At 44.5% G+C, this 12,615-nt stretch overlaps 3 protein-coding genes across 3 annotated transcripts; 2 read left to right on the top strand and 1 right to left on the bottom strand.

Moving 5' to 3' along the window:
* Window positions 1–8,189: 8,189 nt before the first annotated feature.
* Window positions 8,190–9,021, top strand: H2AC21 (H2A clustered histone 21). The gene has a single exon (XM_086718074.1). It carries the CDS (start codon window positions 8,254–8,256, stop codon window positions 8,644–8,646), a length of 393 nt encoding a protein of 130 aa, XP_086574200.1. The 5' UTR covers window positions 8,190–8,253; the 3' UTR covers window positions 8,647–9,021.
* On the bottom strand, window positions 8,757–9,192 carry H2AC20 (H2A clustered histone 20). Its single transcript, XM_025935315.2, has one exon. The coding sequence runs from the start codon at window positions 9,190–9,192 to the stop codon at window positions 8,803–8,805; it is 390 nt and encodes a 129-aa protein (XP_025791100.1). The 3' UTR covers window positions 8,757–8,802.
* Window positions 9,193–9,469: 277 nt separating this feature from the next.
* Window positions 9,470–11,723, top strand: H2BC21 (H2B clustered histone 21). Its single transcript, XM_086718075.1, has one exon. It carries the CDS (start codon window positions 9,520–9,522, stop codon window positions 9,898–9,900), a length of 381 nt encoding a protein of 126 aa, XP_086574201.1. The 5' UTR covers window positions 9,470–9,519; the 3' UTR covers window positions 9,901–11,723.
* Window positions 11,724–12,615: the final 892 nt, after the last annotated feature.

Genomic DNA, 12,615 nt, shown 5'->3' with positions numbered 1-12,615 from the left:
ATCTCACGGTTTGCATCTGACTCAGTTTGCATCTCTCAGTTAAGCATCTGACTCTTGATTTTGGTTTGGTGATCTCACGGTTGGTGAGTTAGAGCCCTGTGTGGAGCCCCGTGCTGACAGTGCAGACCCTGCTTGGGATTCTGTCTCCCCCCCACCCTCCTCTCTGCCTGGCCTCTGCTCATGTCCCGGTGGGCACACATGTGTGTGCTCTCTCTCTCTTTCAAAATTAAACCTTAAATTTTTTTTTTAAAAAAAGAAGCTTGGAATTTTCAGTTATGCCCTCATTCTCTTGAGAAGGGAGAGGGGCTGAAAATGAAGTTAATGATCGATCATGCCTACATGATGAAGTTTCCATCAAATCCCAAAAGTATGGAGTTTGGAGAGCTTCTGGGTTGGTGAACATGTGGAGGTGCCAGGAGAGTGGCATGCTGGAGAGCCCCTTCCCATATACCTTGCTTTATCTCTTCTATATGGATGCTCAGCTGTATCCTTTATCATATCCTTTTATAATAAACTGGTAAATGTAAGTAAAATATTACCTTGAGTTCTGTGAGCTGCTCTAGCAAATTTATAGAGCCCAAAGGAGGGGTCAGTGGAACCTCAATTTATAATCAGTTGGTCAGAAGCACAGGTGACAGACAACCTGGGCTTGTGGCAGGCATCTTAAGCGTGTGGGGGGGGGGGAGGGGGGGGCACAGTGTTATAGGACCGAGCCCTTTAACCTGTGGGATCTGATGCTATCTCTGGGTAGAGAGTGTCAGAACTGAATTAAATTGTAGGCCAGGGGTGTGGGGGCGCCTGGGTGGCTAAGTCATTTAAGCACCCAATTTCAGCTCAGGTCGTGATCTCATGGTTTGTGAGTTCAAGCCCCGCATGGTGTGAGGTCCAGCCAGACTTTGGGGCTTCGAGCTGACAGTGCAGAGCCTGTGTGGGATTCTCTCTCTCTCTCTCTCTCTCTCTCTCTGCCCTTCCTCACATGCATGCTCTCTCTCTCTCAAAAATAAATAAAAATAAACTCACAAAAAAAATTGCAGACCACCCAGCTGGTGTTGCAGAAAATTGCTTGGTGTGGGGAAAAAGCACACATTTGGAAGTGAAGTGTTTTATGTGACTAGTGAAGGAGATTCACAGGGAAGAAACACACAGGAGATAGACTGAAGTAAGGTTTTCCCTGACACAAGTGGAAAATTAAGTTTTTCCAATATATGATCCCTCATTCTGATACACAGATTATCCAAATGTTAACATTTCATCAGGTTTGCTTTATTTCTATGTATCTATCTACACACATATAATTTTTTTGCTGAACCATTTGAGCGTAAGTTTCAGAGATAAAGCCCCATTTACCTCTAAGTACTTGGGATGGTTAATTTTATGTGTCAAATTGACTGGGCTATTGGGTGCCCAGATATGGGGTCAAACATTATTCTCGGTCTTTTTGTAAGGGTGTTTTGGGATGAGGTTAACATTTAAATTGGCAAATCAGATTGCCCTTCCTAATGTGGGTGGGCCTCATCAGTCAGAGGCCTGAATAGAACAAAATGGCTGACCATCTTTGAGAAAGAGAGTTCTTTCCTGCCTGAGTGCCTCTGATTTGGGACACTGGCTTTTTTCCTGCCTTTGGACTCAAACTGAAACATTGACTCTTCCTGGGTCTTCAGCCTGCTGGCCTGCAGACTGGAATTGCAGCATTGGTTCTCTTTGTTCTCAGGCCTTTGGACTTGGACTGGAACTACACCGTCAGCTCTCCCGGTTTCCAGCTTGCTGACTCACCTGGCAGATCTTGGGACTTGTTAGCCTACATAATCGTGTGAGCCAATTCCTTATAATAAATCCTTCTCTATCTCTCTCTCCGTATATTTCCTATGTGTCTGTTTCTCTGGAGAACTCTGATATTTACTAATGAGTATTTAGTTTAAAAAAAAAAAGACATTTTCTCACATAACCACAATGTAATTGTCACACTCGGGAAATTGACATTGATATAGTACTATTATCTAATATACAGATCTTATTCAAAATTTGTTAATTTTCCCACTAGTGTCTTTTGTATAAAATGAAAAAAAAAATGTTCTGGTTCAGGATCCAATCTGGGATCACATGTTGTATTTAGTTGTTAGATCTCTTTGGTCTCCATTAATCAGGAATAGTTCCTTAGTCTTTGTCTTTCATGACTTTGACATTGTTGGAGAGTACAGAACATTTATTTTGTAATGTCCCTCAATTTGGGTTTGTCTGCAGATTTAGGATATGCATTTTTGGCAAGAATACTGCCAAATGATATTGAGTCCTTCTCAGTGAACCATACCAGTGGGCATTAGCTTGATTTGTCTTATTGCTGATGATAATTCTGATCATTTGTTAAAGGGATATCTTTCAGTTTCTCCATTGTAAAATTCTTTTTCCATTTGTAATTGTGGGTGATATTTTGAGTCTATGTACTATCTTGTTTCTCATTAAGCTTTTGTCTACTAATTTTAGCATCTGAGAAGTGTATCTGAAGCAGGAGTTATTGAGGATGGAATGAGATCATCATGGATGGGTGGGTGAGGAAGTGGGTAAGGGTGAGAGAGCATATGGTGAAAAAGACTCCAATTTTCTATTAAATCACTTTGGATAGCATGTGAAGATGGTATTAGAGGAACAGGAAGAATAGAAAAGCTGTTCACAGTAGTATGGTGAAAGATAATCTGAGTGAAGGCAGGAGATGGGCTAGAGAGAAATAAATTGATCAGAATGCTGCTAAAAAAGATAGAATCTATAGGACTTGCTTTTGGTCAGGGCTTTGCAACTTGCTAATCCAGCAACTGATAGGGAATGTTGGGAGGCTGTGGTTGAGAAGGCCTTGCTAGGGAGGTGATTTAATCAGAGATCTGAATGACTAGGGGGTAACTAACCATGAGGAAAGAGAGATCTGGGCAGAGGGAATGTATTCATTATGTTCTGGATGTGTTATGTTAAGCTCAGTGTTGGCATACTTGTTGTTCTTAAATGTATTGGATGGATGTGTGAACTAATGTGCAAATAGGGCTGATGTCATTGTTATTTCTGTTGCAAAAATAAATGGAAGCTTTGTAAATTGCAAACTCCACGGGGCAAGTTATAGTGTCTTTGTTTCTAATAAAAACATAGTAAGAATAATATCTCCTATATAGTGAAGGTTTGTCTTGGCCAGATTGAGACTTTTAGAGGCTTTGAACATCAAAAGATTATGGTGGCCACCTCAGGTGTAATTAAACAAAACAAAACAAAAAACCAATAAACACTAATCTGTGACATGAGGATGGGGTGTCTAACAAAATACTCATTTCCCCCCATGATGATTACTTCAATATTTGATCATGAAAAACTTAATTTGTGCTTATTGATGTATAATTTACACATAAGGAATTGACACATCTTAAGTGTACAGTTTAATTCTACATATGAATACACGCGTATCAAGATACAGAAAATTTCCAGAACCTTGGAAGGCTCCAGGGAAATCAATACCACCTCCCCACAGGTAATCGTTATTCTAACTTCTATCACCATAGATTAGTGTTGCCCATTTTAAAACTTCATATAAAAAGAATCACATAGCATGAATTCATTTGTGTTTGTCTTCTTTTGTTCCACATTGTCTGTGAGATTCATCCAAGTGCATTGCATTTCTGTTTGCTGTATATCCAGGAGTGGAATTGCTAGGTCATATGATAAACCTAATGTTTATTTTTATGTATGTATGTATGTATGTATGTATGTATGTATTTAAGCTTATTTATTTATTATTGAGAGAAACAGAGAGAGCACAAGCAGGGAGAGGGGGTAGAAAGAGAGGGAGAAAGAGAACCCCAAGCAGACTCCGTGCTCAGCACAGAGCCTGGTGTGGGGCTCAGTCCCACAACCACGAGATCATGACCTCAGCCAAAATCAAGAGTCAGACACCTAGCAGACTGAGTCACTCAGACGTCCCCCTAATGTTTATTTTTGAAATGAAAAATTGGTTCAGGGGCACCTGGGTGGCTCAGTAGGTTGAGCATCCGACTTCGGCTCAGGTCATGATCTCACAGTTTGTGAGTTCAAGCCCTGTGCCGAGCTCTGTGTGGACAGCTCAGAGCCTAGAGCCTGCCTCGGATTCTGTATCTCCTTCTCTCTCTGTCCCTCCTCCACTTGCACTCTGTCCCTCTCTCTCAAACATAAATAAACATAAAAAAAAATTTTTTTTTAAAGAACAATTGGTTCAAAGAATTTTGGGGATGCCCCTGCTCTGTTGGTGCTAGGTACTTTTCTAAATGTTTTACATTTATGAACTCTCTTAATTTTTACAACAGCCCCATGAAGTACCTAATATTACTTTTTTTTTTTTTTTGATGTTTGTTATTTTTGAGAGAGAGTGAGCGGGGGGAGGGGCAGAGAGCGAGGGAGACAGAGGATCCAAAGAGGACTCTGCTGCTGTCAGCGCAGAGCCTGACGTGGGGCTCGAACCCATGAACTGCAAGATCCTGACCTGAGCTGAAGTATGACACTTAACTGAGCCACCCAGGTGCCCCATCTACTATTATTACTTTTGATTTACCAGTGAGGAAGCAGAGACGCTTAGAGGTTAGGTAACTTGCCCATGATCACATATCTGGTAAACAATGCAGAGTCAGGCTGTAGAATTTGGGCTCTTAAACATTAAGCTATTTGGCCTCCTAATACAGCTTTGGGACCTCTCAGGTTCCAAGCTCTGTATTAGGTTCTTTACATTTATCATCATTTATTCTAACAAGTCTGTTATGGTTGGATATATATGTATGTGTGTGTGTGTGTGTGTATATATATATATATATATATATATATATATATATATATATATTTGTTTAGTTGTTTAATTGACGAGCTTCCAGTATATCTTCCATCACTCTGGCTATCACAGTCTACTATTTATAGGTGACATTTGGAGAATGGTTCTTGAGTAAAGAGAAATATTTTTGAAAAGAAGACACTAATTCCCTAAGAGTGTTATTTCATGTATTCATGCCGAAAACATTCAATTACCTTTTTAAGAGCCAGGTAGAAGGAATTAAGGACTCAGATTCAAAGATGAAGAAGACATGGTCTCTCCCTTGAGGTGGTTACAGAAAGGAAGTGAGACCAAAGCCAAAGCAGAGTGGTAAGCACTATCACCAGGATTTGAACACAGAGGTGGGTACACTGAGGCTGTGTGCGTATGGGAGTAGGGAAGGCCTCATGAAGGAGGAGGTGATATCTGGGCTGAAGGAAGGTCAAGAGGAAGATGAAGCCTTCTAATCAAAGGCAAGTGTACATGCAATGTTAGGGACCTATGGAAAGGTCCTAACTGAATGGTGTGCAGCTCAGTATGGAGGAGGCTGGAGGTGGTGGTTGTGGTGACAGAGGTGGAGGGACAGGGGAAGAGAGAGGACTATGGAATGGGGCTAGAAGGCAAAATAACGGTTTGATTAACTGGATTCCTTGGGAAGGAACTCAGTTGCCTTTGGTTAAAAATCCCGGTTGCCTTTTTGTTAAAGGAGGTAAGATCCAGTCTGTTTGTCTGTGATGGTGTACTACTTTTACGGATGGCCTGCTCTACTTCACGTTTTAATAGCTCTGGTAAGAATGCTGGGAAAAGAGCTCTGGGGAGCAATAGATAGTAATTGAGCCTGGTATAATTTGTGGGAGATTGGCCTATCTAAATTAATCTAATAAGGTTTTATAGCTGGATGGAATCTAAAATATTAAATCTAATTTTCTCTCATTCTCTTTCTCTCTTTACCAGAGGAAGAAGGGGAGGCTGTGTAAGTTAAGTGGCTCGTGAAGCCCAACATCTAGTGAGTGAAGTAGTGTAAAGAGCACAATTTTTGAGTCAGGCAGACCTGAGTTCTAATCATGTCTTAGTAAATGGCCATGTCACCTTCAGCAAGTGCCCTAACTTCTCTGAGCCTTACTTTCCTTTTCTGCGAAACAATTACATCTACTTCATAGGTAGCCCCCAGCATAGGGCTTATCACATAAGGTTCCATATATTCTCTTTGCCCTTCATCTTTCCTAACAGCACAGAGTCATTGTGATAGAGGTAAAAAAGAGATAAAAAGTGGAAGAGTTGGGGAGGTCAGTGCCCCCTCAAGCAGGGTCTCTCAAGCTACCAGAGTTATAGTAGCCCCCCCGCCCTAATCTGGGTTCAGACCCTGTAGGTCTGAAAAGTTGACACTGTCAGAACTTCAGCGTTGATTGGCTCATTGGGGAGAGACTCACACTAACAAAACAGACAAGAAATTTATGAATAGTCTAGGGTGCAAATTCATTAACTTCTAGTGATGTATCTTATAACTAGCTCATGCATTCTCAGTCTCATATTTTTATCTTGAAGTAGAATAATCAGAAAGTTGTCGAGCCCAGTATCTGAGCTAAGAGAGTTGGGCAGTCTTCAGAAATATTTCATCCAGGTTGTAAGAAAGGCTGATGATTTCACAACCAAGGACCCTTGGTTGTGTGCGTGTGTGTGTGTGTGTGTGTGTGTGTGTATGTATGTATTCACAGTGCTGGAGAAACAACACATTCCTATTGTAATTGCCTCATTTAGACTCTGTGTGGACTACATCTTTCTATTAACACATGCATCTTCTGAAATGATATAATTGATTGAGTTAGAATTACCTTCAGGTACATTCTGCTATTGAAAAAGCACTCTCCCATCACCTTTGATTGGATCTGGGTGTTTCACATGTTTATACCAACATTCTTACCAGCTACAGATAGCTGATATTAACTTGCAGACTTGAGATTTCCTCTATTTTGTAGAAGCATCTCATGACAGTTCTTTGCACTAGTCTCACTTATCTGTATACCCATTGCCTGGTAGGTAGCATGTACTTGATAAACGTCAGTTGAATAAAGGTGAGGATAAAAGAGAGGACATCAGAAATGGGCTCGATGAATAGGATTTAAGTCCTCCAGTCCTCATGGAACACTCAGGAGAGGGTGCAAATTGTGTGAGGGATGTAGAACCACCCAGGATGGGAAGCTGAGGAGGAAGAAACAACTTTCCAGAAGGTTTCTCTAGAAGGCAGTTGGAAGATTAGGAAAACAAGTGTTTCAGGGCTGTTGCTGAAATCTAAGAGAGCAGTGAGGAAGCAGACAGGAACATGGATTAAAAAGTGAAGAGATGCTAAGTAAGTAGCCAGATATGCTGTTGAGATGCAGGTGAGTGGATTCTAAGTGTAATTTGGCGAAAAAGAGCAAACAGAGGAGGTAGGCGGTTGTTTGGGTAAGTTCGCATCTGGATTGGTCGAGTTGTTGGGACAAATGAGTTGAGGTACCCACTAAGCAGTTTGGTGTAAGGGTCTGAGCTTCTAGAACAAATCTGGGATAGTTGAAAGCATGGAAGTGGGAAGACTCCTCGGGAAGAGCGAAGAATGGAGGGGGGTTTCGTGTAGGGGGCAGAGCCCAGACAGACACGAGAATTTAGAGCCAGGTAGAGGAAAATGAGCAGGATGGGGAAAGTCGGGGGACATTTTGAAAGCCAAAGGAGCAAGTTTCAAGGCGGTAATCGGATGCCTCCTGGAGGTCCGGAGGAGGACAGATCTTTTTCAGTCCTTGGTTACAGTGTATTCTGAGGAGCGGGGATGGCTGGGGGTGGGGCTAAGCCACACCGAAGGCCACGACTAAATTGCAGAGAAAGCAGACGGCCTTGGTAATTTTTCTGGGAGTTCGGCTGTGAACAGACAGAAAAGGTGGGACTTGGAGAGTAATTTAAGGCTCAAGGGGATAACTGGCTTCAGAATCCCTACCCTTGAGTGGGAACAACTCTGCATCTGCTGGAGGCCCCTCTGCAGGCCTTTTGGGTCCTTCTTAGGATTTCCCTTCTAGCTCTAAACTGGAAAAAAAAAGAACCAATTCCCTCCTCCCTCTCCCCACCCCCCACCCCCCACCTACCTCCGCCTCGCCTTCTCTAAACTGAAAACAAAAGTTGCCACTCAGTAAAACGCCAAACCAGCGTTTTGTCCGAAAGCTTTCTTTCTTTAAAAATCCTCTCATGCAAATTAGGAGCTTTAATGTGGCTCCCAGCGATTGGTAGGTACGTAAGAAATCCGTCATTTCCTTGTAGTGCAGGATGCAAACGAAGAGTCCGCTTTCTGCCTTCCGATTGGCTGTTTGATTGGGCTACTTCCCTTCACCCCTCCCGGTAGCTCTTATAAATTACACCAAATTGGTTATCCTTTCCACTTCCTTCTCCTTGAATAAGAAGCTGTAACTGCATTTTTGGCCGTAATGTCTGGACGCGGAAAGCAGGGAGGCAAAGCTCGCGCCAAGGCCAAGTCGCGCTCGTCCCGCGCCGGCCTGCAGTTCCCGGTGGGCCGAGTGCACCGCCTGCTGCGCAAGGGCAACTACGCCGAGCGGGTGGGGGCCGGCGCGCCGGTGTACCTGGCGGCGGTGCTGGAGTACCTGACGGCGGAAATCCTGGAGCTGGCGGGGAACGCGGCCCGCGACAACAAGAAGACGCGCATCATCCCTCGCCATTTGCAGCTAGCCGTGAGAAATGACGAAGAGCTCAACAAGTTACTCGGGGGTGTCACCATTGCCCAGGGCGGCGTCTTGCCCAATATACAGGCGGTCTTGTTGCCCAAGAAAACGGAGAGTCACAAGCCTGGCAAGAACAAGTAATTAGGAAGCTTGAGACCATCCCCACTAACCCCAAAGGCTCTTTTAAGAGCCACCAAAGTGTCAAATGAGGGGCTGATCACGGAATAGCGCATTAGCTCTTTTTTTGAAAATTTGGGTGGCTCTAAAAAGAGCCTTTGGTCTTTGGCTTGTCATGGTTTATTTGCTTTTGGCTTTGTGGCTTTCGGTTTTCTTTGGTAAGAGAACGGCCTGGATGTTAGGCAGCACGCCGCCCTGGGCGATGGTGACTTTGCCCAACAGCTTGTTCAGTTCCTCGTCGTTGCGGATGGCCAGCTGCAGGTGGCGGGGGATGATGCGCGTCTTCTTGTTGTCGCGGGCCGCGTTCCCCGCCAGCTCCAGAATTTCCGCCGTCAGATACTCCAGCACCGCCGCCATGTAGACCGGCGCGCCGGCCCCCACCCGCTCGGCGTAGTTGCCCTTGCGCAGCAGGCGGTGCACTCGCCCCACCGGGAACTGCAAGCCGGCGCGGGATGAGCGCGACTTAGCCTTAGCGCGGGCCTTGCCTCCCTGCTTTCCGCGACCCGACATGACTGAAAGTGAGGTTAAAACACCGAAAGCTCTGAACCTCACAACAAAACAGGACTGAAAGCTCAGCGATTGAAAAGCCTTTATAAGCTTTGCTAGGGGTGGGGTCAGGAACGAGTTTTTCATTGGTCCTAAATTGGCTCCAGAACTGGCCAATAAGGCCAAGAGTAGGTGCTGTTACGTAGTTATTACTGATAACGCAAGGTCCCTGCAAGGCCCAATGGAAATGAAGGACTTTTGGAGCCTTAATTTGCATACGGTGGTTATAAAAGGATCAGGCCCGCCCATTCTCGCACTTCTTTTCTTTGCTAACGCGTGTGGTGTTGTACAATGCCTGAGCCGGCAAAATCCGCTCCCGCGCCCAAGAAGGGCTCGAAAAAGGCGGTCACCAAAGCCCAGAAGAAGGATGGCAAGAAGCGCAAGCGCAGCCGCAAGGAGAGTTACTCCATCTACGTGTACAAGGTGCTCAAGCAGGTGCACCCCGACACTGGCATCTCGTCCAAGGCCATGGGCATCATGAACTCGTTCGTCAATGACATCTTTGAGCGCATCGCCGGCGAGGCCTCCCGCCTGGCGCATTACAACAAGCGCTCAACCATCACGTCCCGGGAGATCCAGACGGCTGTGCGCCTGCTGCTGCCCGGCGAGCTGGCCAAGCACGCCGTGTCCGAGGGCACCAAGGCCGTCACCAAGTACACCAGCTCCAAGTGAGTCCCTGCCGGGACACGGCGCTCGCACGGGTCGCCGGCCGCTTGACTCCAAAGGCTCTTTTCAGAGCCACCCACCTAATCACCAGAAAAGAGCTTTGTTCACTTATTTTCCCCTCACTTCCTTCTCACAAAGTAAGTTTTACTTGCGAAAGGTCATGGAAGATGGCACACGTAGTATCTAAGCCTTTCTTAAACTTGAGACTCCTGGCGCGTGACTGGCTTTGCTTTTTAATCTAGAGCGCGTCTTAAAAACTTTTAACTGTCTTAGTTTTCCTACAAATCCTTTCGAATTAAGATATTGGAGAATCTGTTCCTCCTCACCTTCCGTCCCTAGACTACTGTGTCCTGGTCGTTCTGTTGGGTGTATGTTTCATCGGTGTTCTAAAACGAAATGAGTGATTTCGGTCATCCTCACTTAAGAAAGAGTCCCAGGACAACTAAGCCCCGGGGGCCGCGGATATTGCGTCAGAGCGCTGAAGAATTCTTCCGAGCGTTTGGCAGCTGCCTGGGTGCCCAGTCACCAGTTCTGCCCTGCGGTGTGGCCTCCTGTGGATCCCAGCGGTCTGGGCGTTAAGGGTGGAGCCTGTGCTGCTGGGTCCTAGCCTTTCCCTGATTGGACGACATGAATATTTAAAATCACCCGCCCGCTCCGGAATTTGTAGATTCTGGTTTCCGCTGCTTACTTTGGGTCTTTGAAATCCCTGTTATTTCTCGGTTTGTGGATCGTTTTTGCATTTAATTCTTCTCGGAACGCTCCGGCCTTAGGTCACTGCACGGCGCTGGTCATTGAGGTCTGGGCTCAAAAGCCACCTCTCGGAGGCCTTCCCAAGTCCCACTCAGGAATTTGCGCCTCTTGTTCCTGCCTGTCATCCGGTCTCATGGTTTTCTCTTCCTCCTAGCAGCCGTCAGAAATTGGTTCGTTTCTTAGGTATGGTCTTTGTTCTCAACCCCTTAACAGAGACTTTGCTGGTCTGTTTTTCTGTATTGTCCGTGCCAATCAGTGCCTGGCACAAAGCGGACACTTAAATACTTACTGAATTATTAAGATCTGTCGAATTAATTTTCCCACCCCATCCTTTTCTTAATCGCTCCCGTGGATGGATGGGTGCCGTTCATTTCCATTAGATACATGTGAAGACATGAAAATGGAAATGTTTTTGGAGCTCTTTGCCCAAGTCCGTCCGTGGTCACCTCAGGGCAAGATCTCTGAGGAGGCCCGTGTTAAGATTCTTTTTGCGCCAAATAGGTGACAATGGTTGGTTCTCCCTTTACGCTCCTTAGTGTAGCGTAACCTCTTTTGGATTTTCGTTAAATTCAGAGCATTGAATCCTTTTCCAGTCTCCTTTTCTGAAACCCATCACTTCCACCCTGATCCTCTGTTCCCCATGGAGATGAGCATTTAATTTACACTCACCTTCTCATTTATCAGGAAGCCCTGAAAAGATAGACCCTGTAAGACAGGCAAGGTTAATAACCCTTTTGCAAAGGAGGTTGAGAAAAGCAATGGGATTGGTTCACTGGTCATGCAGCCAACTTTTCCACCTTTGTATCCTCAAATGCGTGGACAATTGCATTTTAGTTTTATTTTGTGTGATTACAGAATGTTCACAGTCTTTCTGTCCAAGCCTTGATTTTGCTGATGAAGACACTGATCAGTTATTCAACTCTGCTTTTGGCTAAGGGGTTCTGGGGTTGATCCTGAGTTTTGTGAATTCAGACGGACTCCAGACATCATGAACTGAATAAGTCTTCTGTTTCCCACATGCGTGTTTTCAAGTATGTGTAGATGCTATTGTATTAATAAAATTACCGATTAATTTCAAAGCTTGGCTGCTTTCTTTTTATCTGCAATATATTTTCTCATTAAATGAAGTAAACAGATACAACCACTGCTGGGTCTGTGGAAAAGGATAAATATTTATAAACCATTGGCCAAAATTACTTCTACCCAAGAGGTGCACTGGGGTTGAAGTAGCTTGTTATGAGGACACTGTTAATGTTTAGTCATTTAAAAAGACATGACCACAAATAAGAAGCATTATAAACAAGGTAGAAGAAATAAAGTCCTTAAGAAAGTTTAGCTAACACCTATAGAGCACTTACTATGTGCCAGACAATGTTCTCCAGGCCCTTTATACATATTGACTCATTTAATCCTCACAAGAACCTCATGAAATAGTTACCATTATTATCTCCCATTTTATAGTTGAGGAAACTGAGGCATAGAAAGACCTCTCCTCAGAAACTCTCCAGAGAATAAACTGCTAGTTCAGGATTTAAGGGATTTGAGAGAGTAAAATCAATCTCTGAAAACCTGGATCCCTCCTTGGGTTTTGGGGGGAAATTATCTATGCTTTACAATTAAAAGGAATATCACCTGCTTTATTCTTTTCAGGATGTGCCCTGTATATAAATCTATGGTGGTGGTGGTGGCTGAAATCCTTGGGGAGGGGACTGAGGGGGTTCTGGTTCTCCATCGGAGAGGCCATATCTCAACTTGCTTATCAGTTGGAATCCCTTCACTAATATGAGAGAGTCTTGGTTACTGGTTTCAGGCTCCTCCTGGGCATGGTGTTCACTAGCAAGGAAATTGCAGAGTGGGGAAGGGGAAGAGGTGATAGAATTTGAAATTTTAACTCCAGAGGGGAGCTAATTAGTGATAGTGAGTTTAATCTTCCTAAAGAACCTTTTTCATCACTTCTTTCTCCTGCTCAGA

This window comes from Puma concolor, chromosome C1, assembly GCF_028749965.1.
Source record: "Puma concolor isolate L17-30 chromosome C1, mPumCon1.1.hap2, whole genome shotgun sequence".
In the NCBI taxonomy this organism is placed as follows: Eukaryota; Metazoa; Chordata; class Mammalia; order Carnivora; family Felidae; genus Puma; species Puma concolor.
The sequence above is the reverse complement of the archived record's forward strand: the minus strand, read 5'-3'. Positions and strand labels throughout refer to the sequence as shown.

What these genes read in the sequence shown, in the direction of transcription:
- H2AC21 (XM_086718074.1), top strand. Translation starts at nt 8,254, where the DNA reads ATGTCTGGACGCGGAAAGCAGGGAGGCAAAGCTCGCGCCAAGGCCAAG.
- H2AC20 (XM_025935315.2), bottom strand. Translation starts at nt 9,192, where the DNA reads ATGTCGGGTCGCGGAAAGCAGGGAGGCAAGGCCCGCGCTAAGGCTAAG.
- H2BC21 (XM_086718075.1), top strand. Translation starts at nt 9,520, where the DNA reads ATGCCTGAGCCGGCAAAATCCGCTCCCGCGCCCAAGAAGGGCTCGAAA.